The 23,948-nt window shown below is 43.4% G+C and overlaps 1 protein-coding gene across 1 annotated transcript in view; it reads right to left on the minus strand.

The window, feature by feature from the left end:
• The window catches only part of Dgcr8 (DGCR8 microprocessor complex subunit), a 30,261-nt gene extending 6,313 nt beyond the window's left edge, over positions 1–23,948 (minus strand). The window contains exons 1-9 of the mRNA XM_034515482.2: positions 23,800–23,948; positions 18,443–19,439; positions 17,842–18,001; positions 15,145–15,287; positions 14,744–15,026; positions 13,322–13,519; positions 13,006–13,107; positions 12,107–12,205; positions 8,351–8,433 (exon numbers count right to left, since the gene is read on the minus strand). Coding sequence (XP_034371373.1) covers positions 8,351–8,433; positions 12,107–12,205; positions 13,006–13,107; positions 13,322–13,519; positions 14,744–15,026; positions 15,145–15,287; positions 17,842–18,001; positions 18,443–19,159 — 1,785 coding nt within the window. The 5' untranslated portion in view covers positions 19,160–19,439; positions 23,800–23,948. The remainder of the gene's footprint in view (positions 1–8,350; positions 8,434–12,106; positions 12,206–13,005; positions 13,108–13,321; positions 13,520–14,743; positions 15,027–15,144; positions 15,288–17,841; positions 18,002–18,442; positions 19,440–23,799) is intronic.

Below are 23,948 nucleotides of genomic sequence, written 5' to 3' on the forward strand. Positions count from 1 at the left end.
CAATGAACTCTTCTCTAAGTTGCCTTGGTCATAGTGTTTTGTCAGAGCAATAGAAAAGTAACTAAGACATGTAGGCAGAGAAATTCTGCACAGCAAGGCTCAGGCAGGCTGGATAGGAGGAGCAGCCATGAAATGCATGTAACAAAGGATAAAGGCTGAGAACTGAATAGCTAACAGATCCTTGCCTTGATCCCTGACTGATCCTGTACTCAGTCAACAGAGAACTGCCAAACAGCTCAGCTCACTCTATAGCACAGACTATCTCTGGGACGGGCTGCATAAACAGTATAGTCATGCAACTGATAAATCTACCAGTTGATGGTAGATCACATACTCAAAGATAGTACAATGGGATTTTATAGCCTAGCAACAATAGACTCATCCTAGTTTGCATAAGTACATTCTATGTGGATTCCATAAGTAAATCAGCTAGGCAATACACATCTGTACCACAAGCTGGGTGACTTTTAGCAACCATAGTGTATCCTCTCACAACTCTAAAAGGCAAGAAGGAAAAATTCAAGGTAACCAGCAAAGACTACATGGGAAGATCCAGTTTCTGATGGCCTAGCTCCTCTGGCTTATAAGAGCAGCAAGTCAATCTATACTTAGTATGTTTTCTTTGTTTCTCCCCTCTGGAAAACCAGTCACAGTTATTCACATGTCAATAAATTATACCTATAACCTGGTCTCTATAAGTAAGGCCATATTCTGAGGTACTCGTGATTAGCCCTCAATGGATAGCTACAGCTATACAGAAAAATCTTATCTCAATGCCCTGCCTCCCCCCACCTAAAAAACAAAACACCCACCCCCCAAAACCAAAAAACTTTACAATCTAGACACCGAGGAATAACATCTTGAATATCAGACTTCTGAAACAGCCTTCAACAATATCCATTCAAGTCAGCCAAATTTGTGGTTATAAACTATCCCACTAAGAAAACTTGAAGTCCAGATGATTTCATTGATTATGACTACTCCACATTTTAAGGAAGAAAAATATCAATTCTATACAAACTCAAAGAGAATACTTCATAGCTTAGTCTATGATGCTACCTGTACCATATTAACACCAGGAGAGAGTACAAACCCAAACTAATCAAAACCTACACAACAGTAACCCTTGCAAACACAGATGGGAAAATTTTATAATTTTATAAAATTTTTATTTTATAAAATTATAAAATAAAATCATAATGGTGTGTGCCTAACTGCCCATCATTCAGGAGAATCCTGAATTCCATCCCAGCTTGGGCTATGCACCTAGATGCTGTCACAATCAAATAATACACTGATCTTGGCAGAACACACCTTTTATTCCAGCACTCAGAGGGTAGACGTCTATCAGTTCAAGGCCAGCCTGATTTGCATAGCTAGGCTAGTTAGTACTACATAGTGAATCCCCTATCTCTTTTGTTTTTGTTTTTGTTTTGTGTTTGTTTTTCGAGACAGGGTTTCTCTGTGTAGCCCTGGCTGTCCAGGAACTCACTCTGTAGACCAGGCTGGCCTCAAACTCAGAAATCCACCTGCCTCTGCCTCCCAAGTGATGGGATCAAAGGCATGAGCCACCCCCTATCTCAAACAAACAAACAAGGAGCAGGCAAGATGACTTAATGAAGAAAGCGCTTGCTGAGCAAGCCCAGCTATCTGAATCCAATCCCTAGAACCCATAAAAAGGTAGAAGGAAAGAACAAAGTTGTCTTCTGATTTCCATGAGTGTTTTGTAGCACATGTGCTCATACACATACACTAAATAAAAACTATCCCTCATACACACACACACAAGACAGACATAGACACACACACACAGTTGATAAATGGAAACTATCAATACAAAGAAAGGAATATATACCATTCCAAAAAAAAAAAAAAAAGGAATATATACCATGGCAAGTAGGACTATTTCAGGGATGCATGCTTTAGAAAAATCAATATAATTAACTATACAAACAAATTAAATAAAAATATCAAACCATAAATAAGATCATAGTCATGATACAAAAAAAAAAAAAAAAAAAACCCATCTGACAGTCATAAAACAGCATTTCAGGTTAGAAATGAGCAACAAGGTAGAGGAGACCTTTTTCAACCCAATAAAGAATTACTATGAGAACCCCACAGACAATATCACACTCAGTGGTAAGACCTGGATGCTACCTTTTGAGATGAGGAACAAAAATAGCTTTATTATCACCATTAAGACATCCAGACTGGTAAGATAAAAGACCATAATTAACACAATCCTATACACAGATGAATTACTTTTCTGTTGCTGTGTTAAAACACAATGATCAAAAGCAACTTATAGAACAAAGAATTTATTGGGGCTTACAATTCCAGAGGGGTAGAAGTTTATCATGACTGGGGGACATGGTAGTAAGTGGCAAGAATGGTGGCAGGAACAGGAAAGCTAAAAGATTGTATCTCAAACACAAGCATGAAGCAGAGAAAGTAGACTGGAAGTAAGCAAGGCTATGAACTCAAACTCTCTCCAAACCATACTACCAACTGAGGACTAAGTATCTGTGCCTATGGGGGACACTTCTTATTAAACACCACAAAAGATGATCCAAAAAACTTACATAAAAACAATGAGAACTAATACATGAATTCAGTGAAGTGGAAAGATACAAAGTCAATTCACAAATAGTAAGGTGTACTTATATGCTAGCAACAAAATAAAACCAAAGAATTACTCCTTTGACTTTAGCACTGTAGGTAGCCCTCCACCCCCAAACACACAGTATACAATCACATAGACACATAGGCGTAAGTAACTATAATAAAACTAGAGACTGGAGAGAGATAGCTCAGCAGTTAAGAGGGCAGTGGCAAAGTACATGTCTAGCTGGCACAAAGTTATGAGTTCAATCCCTGACATCACAAAATAAACTTAATCAATCAATATGATCAATCAATCAGGCAGGCAGGCAGTTTAAAAGCAGTTGGGGATACTAAACAGGAATAAAGGAGCATTCTGCAACCATCCTCTTTGCAGGCAGCTTCCTGAGGCAAATATGGCAAAGACCAATGGTCAGTAATAAGGTGGTCTTGAAATAGTTCAGTGGGTAAAGGTACTTACTGCCAAGTTTGAAAACCTGAATTCAGTTCTTGGTATCTATATATAACAGTCCTCTGAACTCTACATGTGTGCAGTGGCATGCATGTACCCACACAATACACACACCACATACAAACATGGCTAGAGAGATGACTCAGCAGTTAAGAGTGCTTACAGCTCTTCTAGAGGACCCAAATTTATTTCCCAGCATTCATGTTGGGTGGCTTAGAGCTGCCTGTGAGTCCAGCTCCAGGGGTTCTGGCCTCCCTGGGTTCTTGCACTCACATGGCAGACACACATACAAATAAAATTTATCTTAAAAAAAAAAAAAATAAGCCGGGCGGTGGTGGCGCACGCCTTTAATCCCAGCACTTGGGAGGCAGAGGCAGGCGGATTTCTGAGTTCGAGGCCAGCCTGGTCTACAGAGTGAGTTCCAGGACAGCCAGGGCTACACAGAGAAACCCTGTCTCGAAAAACCAAAAATAAATAAATAAATAAAATAAAATAAAATAAATGAATGTAAAAAATGTGTTTTCCTGTTTTGTTTTACATTTAAAATGAGACTAGTTTTAAGAGACCATCTCCAAGCTGCCAATAAATCATTTTTAAGAGCTGGCCTTCTATTGTTAGAGCATAAATATACCAGCACAGGTGTTTCAGTGACAAAGATCCATAGTTGTTTATAACAAACTGCAGGTTAAAGATAAACCAGTATCAGGATTTTAAACCGGCCCAAAGGAAGTGCTAGCAAGATGCCTTAGTAGTAAAGGTGCTTTGCCACATAAACCTAGTTATCCCTAGAACCAAAGTAAAGTTATGAGGGAACTAACGTCATGAAATTGTCCTCTGGCCTCCACATGTACATCTACACACAACATGAGCATAAGCCTATACGCATGCACACGCATATGTGCACACGCACGGGCACACACACACACACACACTAATAAAAGACTTAGAAAGTAAACTGATAATAACAGATAGTCGTTCATATCCTATCTTTGATAGGCACTAAATTGAGAGAGAGAGAGAGAGAGAGAGAGAGAGAGAGATTGATTGATTGATTGATTGATAGAGATGACAGATAGACAGAGTGAGTTCCAGAACAACTGAGACAGCTACACAGTGAGGCCTTGTCTCTGAAAGAAGAAAAAGAAGGAGTTACGTAGATACCAGTTAGTTGACACTGACGGGCAGCAAGAAACCAACACACAGACTCACAACCTAGAGACAAAGGTCCACAGAACAAAGCTCTCTTTCTTCCTGGCACGCCTTATCCTCACTGTCTGTTCGTTATTCTCCTCCTACTGGTAGCAGGTAAGATCTCTAGCTTGCCTGCCCAATCCTACTCTTTGTAATACCAATATATTGTCCTTGAGTTTCCTTCTGAGTTTAATATTCTTTCTCAAAAAAATTTATTTGTATGTATGGGTGCTTTAACCTCATGTATGTCTGTGTACATATGTACAGTGACCACGAAGGGGTCCAGAAAAGGGCATCAGATCTAGAAGGAGGGATGGGGGGGGGGGACGACGGCAGGGGGACAGGACCAAATTCAGGTCCTCAAGCATTCAACAATCTCTCCGGCTTCTACTTTTATTAGTTTTTATTATTTTATGTTTGTATATGAGTGAATGTGCCCAGTAAAGCCAAAAGTATTGAATCCCCTGGAACTGGAAGTGCCAGTGGTTGTAACCCACCCAACGTTTAGGTCTAAACTTGGGTCCTTTGCAAGAATAGTTAAGTGTTCTTAACCACTGATGGTATATGCCTTTAATCCCAGCCCTGGAAGGCAGAAGAAGGTGGATCTCTAGGAGGTAGAGGTCAACCGGATCTACATAAAGAGTTCCAGGACAGCAGGGCTACATTGTGAGACACTGTCTCAAAACAAAACAAACACACTCACAAGGGTAGAGTGAGGCTGGATTTATGACTCAGGGACAAAGTTCTCATCTCGAATGTCTAAACCCTAGATCCTAACACAAGAAGGGCGAAGAGGGGATTATAAAACATTCACTAGAAGTGTTTCCTAGTAGACTCAAACAGGCAGAAGAAATATCACCAAACATGAAAGTAGGTCTATTGAGATTATCTAGTCTAAAGAACAAAAATAAAAATAAGGCAAAGTTGCAGAAACCTTTAGGACAAATTAAAATCACCAGTAACTGTAAAAATTTATAGCCAGAAGGTAGTGGCCTTTAATTTGGTGCTCAGATGTCTGTGTGTTCAAGGACAGCCTGGTCTACAGATCAAGTTCCAAGACAGCCAAGGCTGCACAGCAAAACCTGGTCTCAGGGGGAAAAAAAATTACACTAGCCCATGTGGTGGTTCATGCTTTTAATCCTAGCACTCAGGAAGCAAAACCAGGTGGATTTCTCTGAGTTCAAGGCCAATCCTGTCTATATAGTTGAGTTCTAGGACTGCCAGTGACAGACTCTGTCTCAAAACAAAAACCAAAAAGCAGCAAGCTAAATAAATCCTAAGTGGAATAACCTCGCGCATCTGTTTGTAGACTCATCCACTGAAGGGCAAACAGAGCTTCTTGAAAGCAGAAGATACACAGAGAAACCCTGTCTCGAAAAACAAAACAAAACAAACAAACAAACAAACAAAAAAAGCAGAAGATAATCTATTCAGTGGACACAGAAAACTCAGGTTAACAAGCAATGTTTGTTTTTCTTTTTCCTCCCCTCCAATGCTGGAAATCAAACCTAGGGCCTTATATATAGCTTAGCAAAGTGCTCTGCCATCAAACTATAACCGCACTCTTTGGTGTTCTATTTTTTGAAGCAGGTCTGACTGCCTAGCCCAGGATGAGCTTAAATTTGTGATTTAAAAACAGTTTCTTACCAAAAACCAGAAGGGTAAAAGGCAGTATGGACTAGGAAGCTAATCAACCAATTCTATATCTAGGGCTATCAAGATGGCTAAGTAGGTAAAAGCACTTGCCACCAAGCCAACAATCTACATTCAATTTCTAGAACCAATACAGTAGAGAGAACCAACTCTCATAAGCCATCCTCAGATTTCCATGCACATACACAAATACATTTAAGGAATATTAGGGAAAAAAATTCACATAATGGGGGTAGGGGTGGGGGTGGTGCAGCATCAAAGAGATTGGAGAGAAGGGAAATAATGTATTAATCTTTTAATTAAAGGGAAAGAAAAAAAAAAAAAGAATGCATGTGAACCAGGGAAACTGTATGTGAATCAGGTTCAGACATATATACTTGGATGGAACATGGCAACTATATTAGACTGAAGCCCAGAGCAAGCAGATAAGGAAACTGCAAACCAAATGCTAATAAGAGGGAACTAGCTAGGTGTGAATACAAGTGGAATGCAGGACAGAACTGAGGCCAGTGCAGTTAAGATGAACCCTTTGGCTAGACAGTGCAGACTACTTTGGCCTCACTACTTTGGATATTCTCAGAGGGTGGAGTAAATTAACTGCTGCTGGGCAGAATTTTCCACCCAAGAGGCTGAGATGACAGCTCAAGTAGTTGGCAAAGTGTTTTCTGCATAAGCATGAAATCTGGGGTTCAATCCCCAGAACCAATACTAATTCCAAGCATGGTGGTGAAAAGACAAGCAAGGCATGAAAAGACAAGACTTACCTTAGTACTTGCCAAGCAACCCAATCTACTGGGTATTCCAGGCCAGACAAATACTCCCCAAAAATGTGGCTAGCACCTAAGGTACACCTGAGGTTATTCTCTGTTTATATGTACATGCACACATACACAAAAAAATTTCCCACCCACCACAAATCCACCAGGCAGAAGGTCTCTGGTGCTCAGAGGGAGAGGATGTCCTTTAGCTAGGCTAACAGAAGCATTTTGAGGGAGGCTATTCCACTTTCCAGCATAACCAGGCCTACATAACAAGACTTTCAACCCAACAATAAAAATACAGCTCGAGAAAAGCTTTTTTTTCTGATTTGTTTTGGACTTCACTCACCTATAAAATAAGCCTGGAGAAAAAGGACTCATCCTTTCTCTTGTCATCAGCAAGAAAAAACGAAGATCTCCTGTTAGCTCCCTTCCCTTTTCTTTCCTTTTGTATTGTGTTCTTGTGTGATCACTTGCGTTTTCTTTCTAGTTTTATTTTTGGTTTAGCTCAAGCTGACTTTGAGCACCCACACTTGTTCTTGTTTTAGTCCTCTTGCCTCTACTTCCCAAGCATTAGGTCTACAGGCATCCACTACCATGACATACAAGCCAGGACTTTTTCTTATACCTTCACCGCATACAACTCTTCTTTTCCTTAGTTTACTACTGTTCTCCTTTCCTCATGGTTAAATGTAGTTAAAGATCACAGAATGGCTGGCTCAATGGCAAAAGCACTGTCACATAAGCTTGAGGGCCAGGGTTTCAGTCCCAGAATGCAGATGGGAGAAGGAAAGAACCTACTCCCCTCAGGTTGTTCATCTACCATCACTCTTGTATCACAGCATGCATGCAACCACACACATACATAATCACCAAAGTAAATAACAAATCAATGTAATGAAAAATAATTATTTTTAGAGAGACTGCTATCTTTCTTAGTGGAAATAGGGAATATACCCTAAGAACCCAGTAAGACTCCACTAAGACCCCCATAAAACTTAAAAATCTAAATATAAATTTAAAAAAAAATTTTTTTTGGCTTTTTTGAACAACAGGGTCTCACCATGTAGCCATTGGCTGGCCAGGAACTAATTATGTAGACTAGCCTGACCTCATAGAGATCTGCCTGTCTTTGTCTCCCAAAGACAAAGAATAAATAAATAAATTTAATAACTTGAAGAGATACCTATTCCAAAAAATATGCAAGACACAGTGTAGAATCACAAGATCTCTGAAAAGACAAAGCAACACAATTCCTAAAAATGTTCAAGACTCCTTTATAACTGAATCTAAAGATAGCAAAAGAGTTCAAAGGCCAAAGAACTCAAAAGTCTGGTTTTAAAATGACCACTGCCCACAAGAAACTTAGAACAGACAAGAAATCAATTTAAAACCAAGATTAAACTCTTTTGGTACGAATAGCTGTAAAACCACATTTATCCTAAAAGGTTTCTACGGGATTTTAGATAGTTGTAACAACAATCTCAATCTCTGCCAGATTCATTTCTATCATAGATCTACGTGTGTAACATACACAACTAAAGTGTAAAGTCGTCTTCACAAAGGTAACCGAGTTCCTCTTACAGGCTGATGATGATGCCCTTCACACGGTGGAGGCAATGGGTCAGTGGCTGTATGGTAGGTCCCAGGAGAACAAGATCACCACACTCACCTCCAGTTCCTCGCTGTCTTTAGGCTTCTCCTCAGAGGTCTGTTTAACAAAGTCGGGAATGAGAATTTCCAGCGTGGCTCGGGCTACAAAAAGAAAAAGTCTAAGGTGAGGTGAGGGGGAGCCCCTCCCTTCCCCCCCCAAAAAAAACCATGTATGTTGCCAGCAAGCAGTGAGCCTACATGCTGGCTCCCACACTCATAGCCAAAAGCAGCAACAGCACGTTAAAAGGTAGAATTATGAGGGGATAAAGAACGAGTGAAACCTGAAAAGGGACATTGAGATGATACAAGTTTACATGCCAATTTTACCAAGGGAGGAATGTAGTGTAAGAAGAAGATGGCTTGGTAAAGCCTGCACCCAAGGAGGACTGACAACAGGTGCTATGGACTACAACACATGGACAACAACTGCTAAGAGGTAGACAGATGGGCATATCTGAGGAACTCTGAAAGAACCATGTGTAAGGACCATGAACAGGTCACTTACTACCTGTCACAATGGGGAAAGAATGCATGCAATACCTAGGAACTATATGCTGTCTGGTCCAGCACAGCACTGTTGGTCAGACATCCCAGCAAAATAAGTTTGTAATAAAGACCAAATAGTGCAGATATCTAGAGTGAGTAGCCGAAATACGGGTGGAGGACACAAAATCCAAAACACAGACTGGTAATCTTGTAAAGAATAGTTTAGGATAGGCCTGAGGGGGTTTCCATTCATCTGCCAGGTCCTATCTCAAAAGCTGTCTGTTGAAAGTCTCGACAATTTGTTGACCTGAAAAGTCTTTTTAGACTGAATTCTTCTAAAATGTACAGCAGAAGCTAGAGATTAGCTCAGCGGTAACACACCTTGCATGTGAGGACCTGGCTCAATTCCTAACTCTGCATGAGTAAGTTAGCAAAATAGATATCAGGGCATCTTAGAGACTAAGTCAGAATATGTAAGCTAAAGGCAACTGAACAGAGGACAGCCAGTAACATGATATAGAAAGCCACTGTCCTCAGTAATGGCCACAAAAAAAAAAAAAAAAAAAAAAAAAAGGCAGAGAAACTGATTCTTAGAAGTAGAAAGTCCTCCCCCTGACCCCAAGACCTAGTGAGACTAAGAAAACTGGCATATCTCTTGTTCTATACAGAGACCAGTTCTAGAAGACAACAATCCCATAGGATAAAGTTCAAGAATGGCCCTGTATGTACCAGGACCAGAAGTATACCTAACACTAATAATCTACAATATACTCCACTGCTCAGAAGAACCCAAATACTCCAATGCTGGTCAAAACAGCTTGGTGCAAAAATGCTATCTATGCATAGAGGCAGAAGGCAGAGACATGGGACAGTGGGTCTAAAACAAAACACCAGTTCTTGGGATGAAAACTGTGCACAATGACTCTCTAATCCCCAGTGTAAAGTCAGAAGGACTCAGAAAATAATCTATACAAATATCAAAACCCCTCAAGATGATCATAGCATACAATCTGTCTTTTCTTTTAGCATGCCCATATTTTGCTGTTTAAAAACAAATTTGACGAGGCCAGCCTGGTCTACAGAGTGAGTACCAGGACAGCCAGGGTTACATAGAGAAACCCTGTCTGAGGGGTAGGGGGGGACTTGAATGCCAGGTATAGTAGTACATGCTTTAGTCCCAGCATTCAGAGACTCATCTCAAAATACCAAAACCAACAAAATAAAAAAATAACAGGGAGATGGAGAGATGATGCCTCAGCGGCTAAGAGCACTGACTGCTCTTCCAGAGGTCCTGAGTTCAATTCCCAGCAACCACAAGGTGGCTCACAACCATCTGTAACGGGATCTGACGCCCTCTTCTGGTGTGTCTGAAGACAGTGATGGTGTACTTATATGTAAATATAAAATAAGTAGTCTTTTAAAAAAAGTATTAAAAAATAATAAATGAATAAGTAAATAAATATAACAAAGCACACTCACATGTGCCCATCTGACCCAGCTAGCTCTAAGCATACCCAAATCTGCATTTGGCTGGAGCAAGAACAGAAAATACTGACTCTGCTGTTATTCAGAAAGAGGCCCTCTAATATATAGTTACTTTTAAAAAAATAAAAATCTGATTGTTTTTGAGACATAGCCCTAGCTGTCCTGGAACTTTCTCTGTGGACCAGGCTGGCTTCAAACTCAAAGAGATCTGTCTGTCTCTGCCTCCCAAATGGTGGGATTAAATGTGTGCTACCACATATACACCAGCTAGAATCTTAATTATGTGTATATGTATGTGCAGAAGCCAGAGGCATTAGATCGCCCTGGAGCTAGAGTTAAAAGTTCTTTGTAAGTTGCCCCATGTGGGTTCTGAGAATTATGGAGAATTGAATGAGAATGCCCCCCTTGCTCCCTACCCCTACCCCATGTCTCCAGATTTTGAATGCTTAGTCCCTAGGGGGTAGAATATTTGGAAAAGGATTCTGAGGGATGGCCTTGTGGTCTGGAGCTTCCAAAGCCCACACCATGCCATGGTCATGGACTCACCCTCTGAAACCACAAGCCCCAGTTAAATGCTTTATTCTAAAGCTGGCTTGGGGTCACAGTGCTTTGTCACAGCAGGACAAACTTGGTTCCGGTAAAAGAATGCTACATGGTCTTTACTACTGAACCATCTTTCTAACTCATCAGTCTTTTACTCTCTTAGTTTAAATCATTTACAATAAGCACATAATTATTATATCTTGTCCTTGACCTACTCTAAAGCTTAATTATATCTCCAGCCCTTAGTTTTAAGACAGCATTGCTCTGTAGCCAAGGCTAGCCTGAAATTCACAATGGTCCAGTAGCAGCTTCTCAGTACTATGATTACAGTCATTTACTATAAACTACTCTTATGTTTTAAAAATCAAAGGGCAGGGCAGAAGAGATGACCCAATAAGGGTTAAAAGCACTTGAGGCTCTGGGTTTGATTCTCAGCACTCATATCAAGTGACTCACAACTTTCTTTAATTCCAAATCCAAAGAATCCAATGCCCTCTTCTGGCCTCTGAGGGCACCACCACACAAGTAGTACACACGTACGTATATGTACATGTGCATACACACACACACACCAAAATTAAATCTTTTTAAAAAGCACCTTTAAAAATAAAATAGGTAGCCGGGCGGTGGTGGCGCACGCCTTTAATCCTAGCACTTGGGGGGCAGAGGCAGGCGGATTTCTGAGTTCGAGGCCAGCCTGGTCTACAGAGTGAGATCCAGGATAGCCAGGGCTACACAGAGAAACCCTGTCTCGAAAAACCAAAAAAAAAAAAAAAAAAAAAAATAGGTAACACAAATAAATGTCTTACCTATACCCATAAAAACCTACAGGCATTACTCAGCTGCTTGCTAATCAGAGATGAAGACCCAGCATGCGGCATGTTTCTGGGATACCAAATATGATGTTTAATTCTGATTACCAACTTCTGGGGCATGCCTGTGATAAATATCTAAATCAAGTTAGGCTCTGGGGCATACTTATAGAAGAATATCTAGATATGGTAAACTAGGGTGGGAAAACCCACCTTAATGGTAAGTGGCACCATCCCATGGGCTGAGGTCCTGGGCTGAACAAAAAGGGGAAAGGAAGCTGTAAGCGCCTGACTGCAGATGCCATTTTAGCAGCACCGGCAAGCTCCTGCACCATGCCTGTCCCACCAAGATAAACTGACGAGCCAAAACAGGCCCTTCCTTTCTTAAGCTGCTTCTTTAAGACCATCTTATCCCAGCAACAGGAAAAGTGCCAAGCAAACCACATTACCAGCTTTATTCTTCGCAAGTTTTTTGCTGCTTGCAGTTCCAGATCCATAAGTCACACCATCAATGGTCACGGAGGCACCAAAAGGCTCGCTTGGATTCTCTTAAAATTAAAATTACTGGTTTTAAAACACTTGCAAAAACACTAAAAGCATGCTAACACAAAGTCGGCCAGCCCTGACAAGATACCCCTGAATAAATCATGTCTACGCTTGTCTAAGATGCTGAGACAGGTTTGGAAAACACAGACAGCAAAGGGCACGATGGGGAAGTTGAAGAGTAAGGGGCACTATGGGAAATTATCCAAAGGGGAAGAGAAGCTGGAGACAGAGCTGCCCAGTACAGGGACAAGGTAGGGATGAGGTTTCTGAAAGACAAACAGGACTGTCAAAAATAGCAAACATCTGAGAAACAGCCACCCCACCCTCCAAAATAAGTGATCCCAAGTCTCAGCTCCCAAGGGCAACCACACTGGCATTCATAAGCTGTGAGGGAGAAACAGAAGGCAGAGCTGGCAAGAAGTGTGGTAAGATCAAGGCTTCTTCCTCATTGGAGGATGGGGAGTGGTAGACACAGGACAAGAAAATCAGAAAAGAACTCAAGCACAGCAGAATGGTCTTTATTACAGACTGTTTTTTAGTAACAGTCAGAAGCCACCAAGAAAGACCAAAGACAAGAAAAGGGGAAGGGGGAAATTGGGACAAACTCAAAGGGAAAAGCTGAGCAATCTCCCCTCTTAAGGGTCATTGACGTAAAAATAAGATCCCACCTGTACCACATTTCTCTTTCTCCTTGCCTTGCATGTCTACCCAACCCAGCAGGCCCAATGTACTCACTCCCACCTCCAGCCATGACCAAAATGATGTATGAGACTCTTCAGGACTAAAATGGGTTTGAACTTACCACATTCAAAGAAATTATAAACAGGGCGGACCTTGAGGACACGCTGCATGTATTCGTGCAGGATGCAAACCTCAGACTTCCCATTGGGATTGATGACAAACTCTGTGACAAAAAGAACTATCTCAGGTAAACTCAGGAACCCGGATAATCTACCTCACTGGGTCATTCATTAGGGGCTTACCACTATGACCACAGCAGTCTCTGCATTACAAAAAACACACCTTTGGGGTAAATGCAACTCAAACACAGACTAAGCACATTAAAATGACAATAACATGTTCCATCTGTTGATGCTGACAGTACAAGCCTGGCCCACCTTTCTTTGTGGGTGCATCTTGCACAGACAGAGTGATCAGCTTCTGGTTGGCTGGCAGGATGGGCCTCTCTGACTCGGCCTGCTTCCGCTTCATCTCACGGTTGAACTGACGCCGCTCAGCCCAAGTCCTGAATTTTTTCACAGTTACTTGCTCAAAGTCAAAACGCTTCTCCAGGTAATTACGAAATTCCTCCAGATCTGTCCAAGATATACCAGAAAACCATATTATCAGATTTCCAAAGCTAAGAATCATGTTTTCCCTCAACCCTGTGTAGAATCGCAATGCTGTTAAACAAGTTTAGGATGCACAATATAGACTTCCCTTCCCTTTCCCCAACCTTTTCAAAAGCAAGGAAAGAAAAAAATTAGGTCCTTTCACAGCTACTTCAAATCATTCTGGCAAGCCTCTTATGGAAAGAATCCTGGGTATATATCATTACTTTATCTGGACTAAGAAAAACAATAAAAAAAATGACATGGGAAATTAAAATAAACAATGTAAACAAACAAAAACCCACTAATCTTCAGCTTTCCCTTAATGCAAAATGAGTACTGGGGCTGGAAGAAACTAAATATACACATAAAAAACCAGCAAGTACCTGACTGCCAAGAAAGAGCAAGTGTCTACCACCTTCTCTGACCATCTCACTTTTGCCTCTGGCCCTTTAAAGAAACGATACCTAGTTGGCTTTCCACCTCCTCAGATATTCTGCACTTATGTGCCTCTTCCCAAACCACTTCACATACAACCACTCAATAACAGCTTCCTCTCTCTCTGCATCCCTCCCTGGACACCTCACACCAACAGCATACAATGTCTAATCCTGAAAGCTGCATGTCCTCTTTAGAAGTGATTCAGCAGGTGGGCTGAAAGAGCTCTGACAACAACAGGGAACTAAGGGACAGAACTAAGCTAAAGAAACAAGAAAGAGTGAGAAATACAAGCATATAACCAGACAAATGCAAAACTCAAGAGCACTGCCCAGTACTTAAAAGGCAAAAAAGCAGAAACAGAAGAGGAGGGAACTGGCCACAGAAGAAAGGCAGTTTCTTGGTGCTGAATTTATGACTGCAGGCTCATTCTAAGCTCATCGGATTAATTTAAACAACGCTACGTGAGCACATTGTACTGAAAGAGCAAGACTTCAGAGGTCATATCAAAACCAGAAAGGCTAGTTGGCACTGACATGTCATCTCTACTGAAGCTTTTGGCAGTCAGATCCTACAGAGTCAGGAGGTGGGAGGAGAGTGGGGGCTCCACTCAAGCCTTCTCTTCAAAGTGGAGGAAGGGCTTGTCTGGCCTATGAGCTGTATAGGCAAAAGTCTCCTTTCAGATACCAACCAGGAACTAGGATGCACAGCATACAGTAGGAGTGAAAACTCAGGTAGTAAGGAGGAAAGAAAGCTCTTCAGTATACTTACCAACTGATTCATCTTTGCACACCTCAACTTTAGCCTTCACTTGTCCCAGGGCTCCAGCAGCTGCCTCAGCCCCCAGTGGATCCTTCTCATCCAGGGATCCTGAGTCTCCACCCATGGAGTCAGGCTCTTCCAGAGGGAAATCCAACTCTGCAGATCTACCCAAGGGCTTGACAGGTGACACCTCTCCACTGGGGACAAGATCACAGTTTTGCTCTCGTTCCTCATTGTCCTTCATTTTCTTATAATGTAGACAGGGGATACTGCTTAGAGGAGGATCATGTTTCTGTAGACATAGAAACGGGTTATCAGGACTACTTTGAGTCTGTCTGACTGCACTTTAGCACAAGCAGACAAGCACTGAAAACTGACAAGCCTAAATATATGACAGATGACTCCCCTACCCGTATGCTTCCTGTTCCCAAGAAGTAGGGTCTGGACCACGTGACCACTCGAGACTCTCTGTGCAGGTATACAGGGACTCCAGAGTTATGAAAAGTCATGATCCATCCATCGGGCAATGGCTCTGTAGGTGGACGGCCACGACCTGCACAGAACACACAAACATCCTGCAATCCCTTTACATGCAAAAGATTGCAGACAAAGCCTCTTGAACATGTTTTTATAATTGTGTGGGTTTTGCCAAGTTTCTATCTGCCTGATGAACCCTAATTGCATCCATAGGATAGTATGTAGAACATCCTAAGGACATGGAGAACCAATGCCCAAGAAGCCCTAAATAGTGTTGTTCAACGCAAGCCCCTACTCTAGCTTTTACCCCTACACTTGATAAAACACAGGACACTGGAATTCTCCTATCTGCCAGTCATAATGACAGGTACTGGACTTTGCTAATAAACTGCAAATGAATTGCCCACTGTTCCTGGTGACCAGGAGCATGTCACTAAATAACACTACCATATGTCAAACTCTGGGTTTAATTCCAGAAACAAAGCAAGTTGGAGAGATGGCTCAGCAGTTAAGAACACTTTGCTGGGGGCTGGAGATGGCTCAGAGGTTAAGAGCACTGACTGCTCTTCCAGGGGTCCTGAGTTCAATTCCCAGCAACCACATGGTGGCTCACAACCATCTGTAATGGAATATGATGCCCTCTTCTGGTGTATCTGAAAATAGCAACAGTGTACTCACATACATAAAATAAATACATCTTTTCAAAAAAAAAAAAGAACACTTTGCTGCTTTTTTTTTCCCTTTAGGGAGTGGGTGTTTGTTTATTTTTCTGAGGCAGGGTTTCTCTGTGTAGCCCTGGCTGTCCTGGAACTCACTCTGTAGACCAGGCTAGCCTTAAACTCACAGAGACCAGCCTATTTTAAGTGCTGGGATTAAAGGCATAGGCTACCATCACCTGGCATTCTACATAGCTTTTAAGATACTGCTTCCAACCCTTTCTTTGCTTTACTGGCAGTTTTAAGTTCCAGACTTGTTTTCATCTTGCCTCTCTTCAATGATAAAACTAATAGCAGGGGGCAAAAAGAAAAAAAAAAAAAATCAAAGACTTAACAAAACACCTTAACTAATACCTGTTCTTATAGGTAGTAGGAGCATTTTAAGATCAAGAAACTAAAGAAAAAATATATAAATGAAACCTAAACACTAGGCATCACTTAAAAGGGCAGAAGCAACAGTGTGCTGACCAAGCCCTGACCCCAGTTCTCAACACTAGTCACCCTCAGAGTGTGGACCTAAAGGGAATCCTGCAGGTCAGAAGTATGTCATGGGTATGCCTTCCAGAAACTTGACCGAAGGTGAGCTGCTTCACACAGAACACTGGAATAATTCAGAAGCAGCAGCAAACAGAATGTAGGCCCCATTACAATGTAAGGCAGGTTTCTCCCAGCCACATATCTGACAGCAGGCAGTCAAACACACCAAACAGTCAAACAGACAGTCTGAAGAGCTGTCTGCTCCTGCCTTGACTCCTCCTAGGTAAGTGAACAAGCCAGGGCTACTGCTGCCCTGTGGGAAGCTCAAAGGAGAGTCCTGGAACCATGAGAAAAGCATAAAGCCAAACTTCTAGGAATACCAAGGTAAAGACCACCTAATTTATCCTTCCCAGGAACTGTAACCAAGGGTCACTGGGTCTGAAATTGCCTATCACGACATCTCCACTGCTCAGCTACCACCAGAATATGCGGTAATATCTGGTATCTAGCCTTGCAGACCCTCCCATCTCCTCAGCAGTTTAAGGAAAGCAACATCTCTACTTTCTCTTCAGGCTCTTAGCCTACTACCCTACAGTCTCTTATGTGCCTGAGTCCCATGTACCTTTTAACACCCCGCAACTGATCCTGAGATCCTTACCGGAGTAATAGGTGCTACTAAGATAAGTCCACATAAAAGCCTGTGTGACTTGTCCTACACTTTCCCTGCACTGGCAACAGAGCCTGATAATCCAACCGTGGGTGGGTGTTCACCAGATGCAGGTGTGCCACACTGCACATCTCTAAACACTTCTACTTCTATTCACAGCTTCCACCCCGCCACAGTGCATGTGCATGCTGCAGCCCAGAATCCAGCATCAGTCTGCTTCTGGTGCTTTTCCGATTCACTTGCAACAAAACCAAAACTTAGATGTTAACTATTTCCTGCAAAACCATCAAAAACTTACGTTTGGCTTACTGGTCTCTTATCCTGGCACACACTGATGCACTCCATGCAAGGACCCGCCCGCCCATCTATAACTCTCTGTGGCTTCCATGGAATTTGTCAAGATCTGAATCTGGGCTGTGTCCGATTTTTTTTTATTTTCACCCATGACATGACTATTTTTTTGTTTTTGTTTTTGGTTTTGGTTTTTGTTTTGGTTTTTTTTTTGAGACAGGGTTTCTCTGTATAGCCTTGGCTGTCCTGGAACTCACTCGGTAGACCAGGCTGGCCTCGAACTCAGAAATCTGTCTGCCTCTGCCTCCCAAGTGCTGGGATTAAAGGCGTGTGCCACCACTGCCCGGCGACTATTCTATACTTAAACCTGTGTCTCTACCCAGACTGATGCCTGGCACCAAAGAACTCCCAAAATATTCTTGGGAAGGAAACAGTTCTGAGGCCATGAAACACTCAGGATTTGTGATGGACTCACTTACTTTTGAGTACTGTCTTAATCTTGGTCATCATTGGCTGCACACTTGTCTCTCCATCAGATGGATGATCACTGTCTCCTCCGTATTTTTCCTCCATTCGCCTTTTCTTGGGAGCACAGAGACCTTCTTCTAGTAAAGCATCCACATCATTGTCAAAGTCATCCTGCAAAATAAAGTGTTCAGACCCTACAGCCCTCCATGCTTCTGTAGCAAGGACAAGTTTCACATGTATGAGGAAACACACAGAGGAGCCCCTCAGTGGGGACTGAGCATGCCCTGATGGCATTTGATCATCTGAAAAACAAACAGGTTGAAATGACAAGTGAAATCAACAGGCCTACTCCAGGAGCACACCCAGCCAAAGAGGCTTTTTTTCAGCAGCATTTGCCGACTCGGGTTGGAAAGAGATAAGGCTCAGTGTGAGCCAAACTTTCTACTGAGGAACTTTAGAAATGTAAACTCTACATCTTTCTCTTCTCCACATTAAGATTTAACCTCACACAGGGTTTGGCTTTGATTTCCCTGCTTTTAAAAAATAAAGCCACTTCCAAACCTCTCTCTGGGTTTTGCTCAGAGCCCTCCAGGGAACCGGTCACCAACATACCTCATAGGAGAAATTCAAGGCCTCTTCATCCACTCTGTCTCTTTGAACGATTGCTTTAGCCGTGAACCCGCCTGCTCCTTCTTCATCTAGCTCCAAATTGTCAGTAAAATCTTCTAACTCATCGAGCACTGCATACTCCACTCTCTTTTCCTGATCCAGCTCATTTTCCTCATCCTTCTTATCTGCACTCTCACCCCCTAGGCCTACCCCGTTACCAACACTCCCGCCAAAGGGACAAGCATGCACGTCCCCGCTGACAGGACTAAGGAGGCTAAATTCAGGCCGAGTGCTGCGTTCTACTCCTGTGTACAGCACCTTCCTGTCCTTACTCCTGCAGCTCTCAGTAAAGCTCACGCTAATCTTTACATCCTTAAGCAACTTAAGGTCAGGGGAGAACTTCCGGACCGCAGGTGCGTGCCGGGCAGTGCGCGGGCTGTGGCCACTACAGTTCGGGTCTATGAGGAGGCGGCCCTTAGAGAAGGATCCTTTGGAGAGAAGAGAAGCTCCGTAGAAGTTGAATGGGTCGTCAGCAGGAGGTTCGGACTGTCCATCACCACCAGAGCCAACGTCCATTACCTCTGCATCACTGGACGTTTGCAGGGGAGGTGGTGGAGACTGTTCATGGGGCAGCACTTGGAAGGGGCAAGCTCGGTTCTCCATCATTGCTTCTCCTGCGGGCTCACGCGGGAGAGGAGAGGGACTCTCATATGTCTCCATATTATGAGCAATTAAGACTACTTTAAAAGACCAGAGTTTTAAACCACCTTACATAAATCTATACTGCTAACATGCACAAGTCCGTCGAGACCCGGTGCCGTCCTGCCCGCGCTGTACACACTGGCGGCTTAGTCAAGCTGGCCACATTGCTCTTTTCATTAATGTAGACAGCTTTTAGAACCACTGCCTCAATTATTGGAAATCACAATGCACTCAGCTTAAAAGATTGGCGTCTAAGTGAGTCTATCTTCATGCCAAAGTGGCACCTTTCTTCTTCCACCTGCAAAGAAATTTAAAAATATCATCACAAATGACAGAAACCTTTTACTTCTCTGGTACCAAGTTAAAAGTCAAATGTTATCAATGGTGTAGTAAAGGGCCAAGATAACACTGCCTTTAAGGAAGCCTTTTAGACATCAGAAAAAACTAACTTGAAATTTTAAGTCCTAAATTAAGTATTCTATCAACTATTCATTTTAATCTTTATTTCAGAAGCACAAAAAATACAGTCTTAGAGCTCAAAAAGAATTAAGACTAAAATAAAAAGCTAAGTTTTCCCACAGCACTCCCATAACCTGGTCTAGTGCATAAGCAAGCATGCATCGGGAGGTCACCATTTCAGGAACACAAATAGAGTGCATGGCCTCCTTCAGGCCATAAGAGGGACATCAATCCACTCACCTGCAAGGGCTGGGTCAGTCAGAGGGTGAGTGAGACCCTCAGCTCAACTCTGTGGCACTAGAGACCTCAGAGATATAGCCAGGCACTCTGCTACCCAGGGACCCCCTCTCCTGGGCCCACAACGTGGCACGTGGACAGGACAGTGATGCAGCGTGCTGAGGTCACCAGGAGTGGCAGCATAGATCCATTCCCAGTAGAGGGAGGATGTCTGTTGGGAAGGGAGCCTGCTAGTATTGGGGGGTAGGTGGAACAACACAGGAGAAAGCTAGAGCCAAGGTAGAAAGGATTCTGGGTGCCATCTATAGCTTAACTCCAGGCTGAGGACAGTGAGCTATCAACAGGAAAGTGACTCTCCTTATAAAGAAGACTCACAGCTATACCAGGTATAGGACTGCACCAGATGTTGGGACAGTTCTCCAAAACAAAGATGTGGAAGCAGCTCTGAAGACAATAAGAAAGTGTCACGGAATTGTCTATGCTTGCAGACCCTATGGGGATGGAAAGCAGAAAAAAAAAAAAAAAAAAAGGAGGTGAAGAAAAAAGCTTAAGCCTGGAGAGAATAGAGGGGTGCTGTAAGCATCCCTGTCTCACAAGTGCTCAGGCAGGCCACATTAACTCTAGATCCCTGAAGAGGTCTAGGGGAGGAGACCACATGAACTGGTAGTAAAGCACCAAAACCACAAGAGGGAAATAGCAGAAAGGGAAGTATATAATCCTAGGAAGCTCTACTACAGAGGATGCTTGCAAAGAGGGATGACACAACAGGGAAGACAGATCAGCAGATGGCTGGCCACAAAACCAAAGATCCACAGAAAAAAGGTTATTGGCAGAAACACATGCACACGCGCACATGCACACTCCCACATCATGCACAGAAACATGCACATGCCATGCACACTGTTACAGGTGCAGATATACACACATACAACCATGCCCATGGGTGACATCTTGGTTGAACCTACATTAATTCATATTCTTATGACCCCAGAGAGGACAAGAGAACAGAAAACATCAACTATATAAGCAGCTTATAGTAAAAGGATTAAATAGGGGTGGTTATGCCTTGCTGAAAGTATAACATAAAAGCCAGAGGCTTGTTTAGGTTAAATTAAACCATTTAAAAACTCACAGTCTACTTACTGAGACTTGCTACCACAAGAGATAATGACCCCATGACATAGATGCAGCTGGAAGGTCAAACTATACTATGACACTATTTCCTATAACCGACAGTGGCCTAACAGTTTTTAATTCAATGGAAATTTAACTAAATACCTCTCCAAATATGGTCCCATCAAGGGTGCTTATGAATGACGGAGAAGAGCAGCAATGAAACTAAGGAACCAGGAGGGAGACCAAAGTTTGTGACAACCAAGGACCATTGCAGAGGACAGACTGGTCAGCATGCTTAATCCTAACAGACCAGGACAATGCCTGTTAGGTGTGCAAAGACCACAGCAGTCAAATCTATGGTTTCTGAGGTAGAATGTGTGAATGGTAAGAACACTCAAGTAAGCAGGGGTTGGAGACAGATCAGTAGAGGATAGGAAAGCATACTACATGTTAAAAGCAGTAGGTCAGTGAAGAACTACAGGATGAAGACAATAAATGAAGACATTACTACGTGTTAAAGCAAGGAAAGCTTTAAAGAAATATACACCATAGGTGGGGACCCTGAGGGCCTGGAAAAGGAGTATACATCTTTCAGAAGCAGGCAAATTATCTTAGCTCTTGAGCTCAGCAGCAGGCTTGGTAAGTTTCTTACCTTCCCTCTGAAAGCTTACTCAATTCATTAACCAACTATTTGCTGAATGCCTTTCATAAGGCACACACATCATTTATATGTGTTAAGCACAAAGCAGACAAAACACTTGCCCCACAGAGCAATTACACTTCCTCCACAGAGCATTAGTGTGAGAGATGGATAATAACAAGATAAGTATCTATGATGTCACATGCTGACAAATATTCTGCTATAACAAATCAAGGAGAAAAGCTAGGAAGCAGCTTCCAAAAGATTACACAGACTACTGCAAGGGCCTACCTAAAGATGAAATAGATGAAGCCAGGTGGTTAACAAGGGTAAAAGGGTCACTGTAGAAGACACTGAAAGGAAAAGTAAAGACCCTGGGGCAGAGCCATGGTGTGGCCAAGCTAGCAGAGTATGGTGAGTGAAACTGACAGCGGGCCTGGGTAACAAGTATTCGGTTTTTTACATTTTTATCTTGAGTAACAGGATACTGCACAGAAGGGGTCAAAACAGTGGTACCACTGAGCCATGGGTAACAATGGCAGCCAACCCTCACACAGGCCCTGCTCTAAGGATTTTATGCAACTCACTCAGCACTGTGACAGAAAGGTTAAACAACTTGCTCAAGGTTACAAAACTAGGAAGTGGTACAGCTGCTCTGCCACCCAAATAAGCAGGCCTGGTCTGCACTACCTCAGTGTTATAACATCTTACAATCTAATGAATCACTGTGTCCAGAAAAACTAAGAGGGTAAGGGTGGGGATCAAGTTAGAGGAAGAATTAAAAAGCTCACTAGGTAGCTTGGACAGGGACTTTAGGTTGCAGTTTCTGGGAAATGATCTGCCGTTGGAAACAGGTGGCAAGGCTTCCTAAGAGATGTATGCAGGCCTAAGAGAGGCACCAAGGTGACTTTAGACAGACATAAGGATTGATCTGGCACAGACTATGGCTGTATCTTGGCTTGGGTAAAACTATTTGGTATCAAAGTGAAATGGACAACCAGAAACAGGAGGTTGGAGATCAGAAAGGGCATTGAAAATGGAATGGAAGCTATCAAAGGAAACTGATGTGAAAACTACATGAGATCACATGGGAGGGGAATGTCAAGAGAAGGCCAAACTGGGCAAACCAGTCAAAATCGTGTTTCTCACAAGGTAAAATCCAGACAGCCACTGAACTGCCTGCTCCACAACATGCCTGGCAATGCAGCTCAAAGGGTAGTCCTCCTGCCCATCAACCTCACTATTCAGCTGACTGGACCTATGGATACAGATCTTGATTTGCCAATTAGACTTGAGCGAGTCAGACCCACAGCTGGCTGCCCTGGACCCTGACACAGGGCTTACCCAACACATCTGATCAACTCCTACTTGACGAACTGATGGCCAGTGCTACAGCTGCAGCCTCATGCTCAAGCCAAAGGCAGTATGACCTCATCAATTCCTTTGTCACCCTGCAAATCCAATTCTAAACTGACAGGCCGCACTCACTTGACCAACCTTTCACTCCCTTCGGTTAGTGATGGATTGTAGTGGGAACTGAGCCACTTCCAAGACTGGGAGTCTAGTTTGAGCGATACTGGGCACCCTAGTACTGATTGGCATACAAGAGTCAACGACCCTACATAGGACATCTTTGCATCCGGCAATGAGGTACATGCAAGCATGCAAGATGGCAAATCAAATTCCTACCATGAGCAACCCAAATCCACTGGATGAATACTACTTGACAGGTATCGCTGTCAACAGGTTGCCACTTCCCATTTATTTCTACAATGTTCATTGTTACTGTAAAGCCACATTCTGATAAGCTACATGATACTTCATCCACGGGTAATTTGGAGACTTGGGAGGTTTCTCGGCTTTTCCAAACAGACAAAACAGGCAGAGTTCAGGCCGTTGAGGTGTCCCTGCCCACACCTCTCCCGCCAGAAGGCGAGGCGATGGCTTCGGGCCCACTGCCCAAGGGGCTTCGTTATCAGGCCGACAGCACCCTACGTCCATGATGCCTGAGCTCCGGGCCCGGCCCCCACTGCACAAAGGCCGCGACTCCGCGTGGCCCAGCCCGCCTAGCGCGCCGCGCCCCGCCCCGAGCCCCGGCCTGTGGCCTCGCCCGGGAGGGGGGGTGGAAGGAGGGAAGGAAAGGGCGCAGCCTCTCCAGGCCGCAGCGCCCGCCGCCCGCGGGGCGCCCGTCGCGCCCCGCACCTACCTGTGGCGCCCGCGACCTGCCCGAGCCGCCCGCAGCCCGACCACTGTCGGCCGACCCTCACCGCCCCAGCGCCGCCGCAACCCGCGAAGGCCCTTGCAAGCACTCGGCTCTTGAGACCCGCTGCCGCGCGGGCGAGCGGAAGGCGGGCC

The sequence above is a fragment of the Arvicanthis niloticus genome, chromosome 12 (assembly GCF_011762505.2).
Source record: "Arvicanthis niloticus isolate mArvNil1 chromosome 12, mArvNil1.pat.X, whole genome shotgun sequence".
In the NCBI taxonomy this organism is placed as follows: Eukaryota; Metazoa; Chordata; class Mammalia; order Rodentia; family Muridae; genus Arvicanthis; species Arvicanthis niloticus.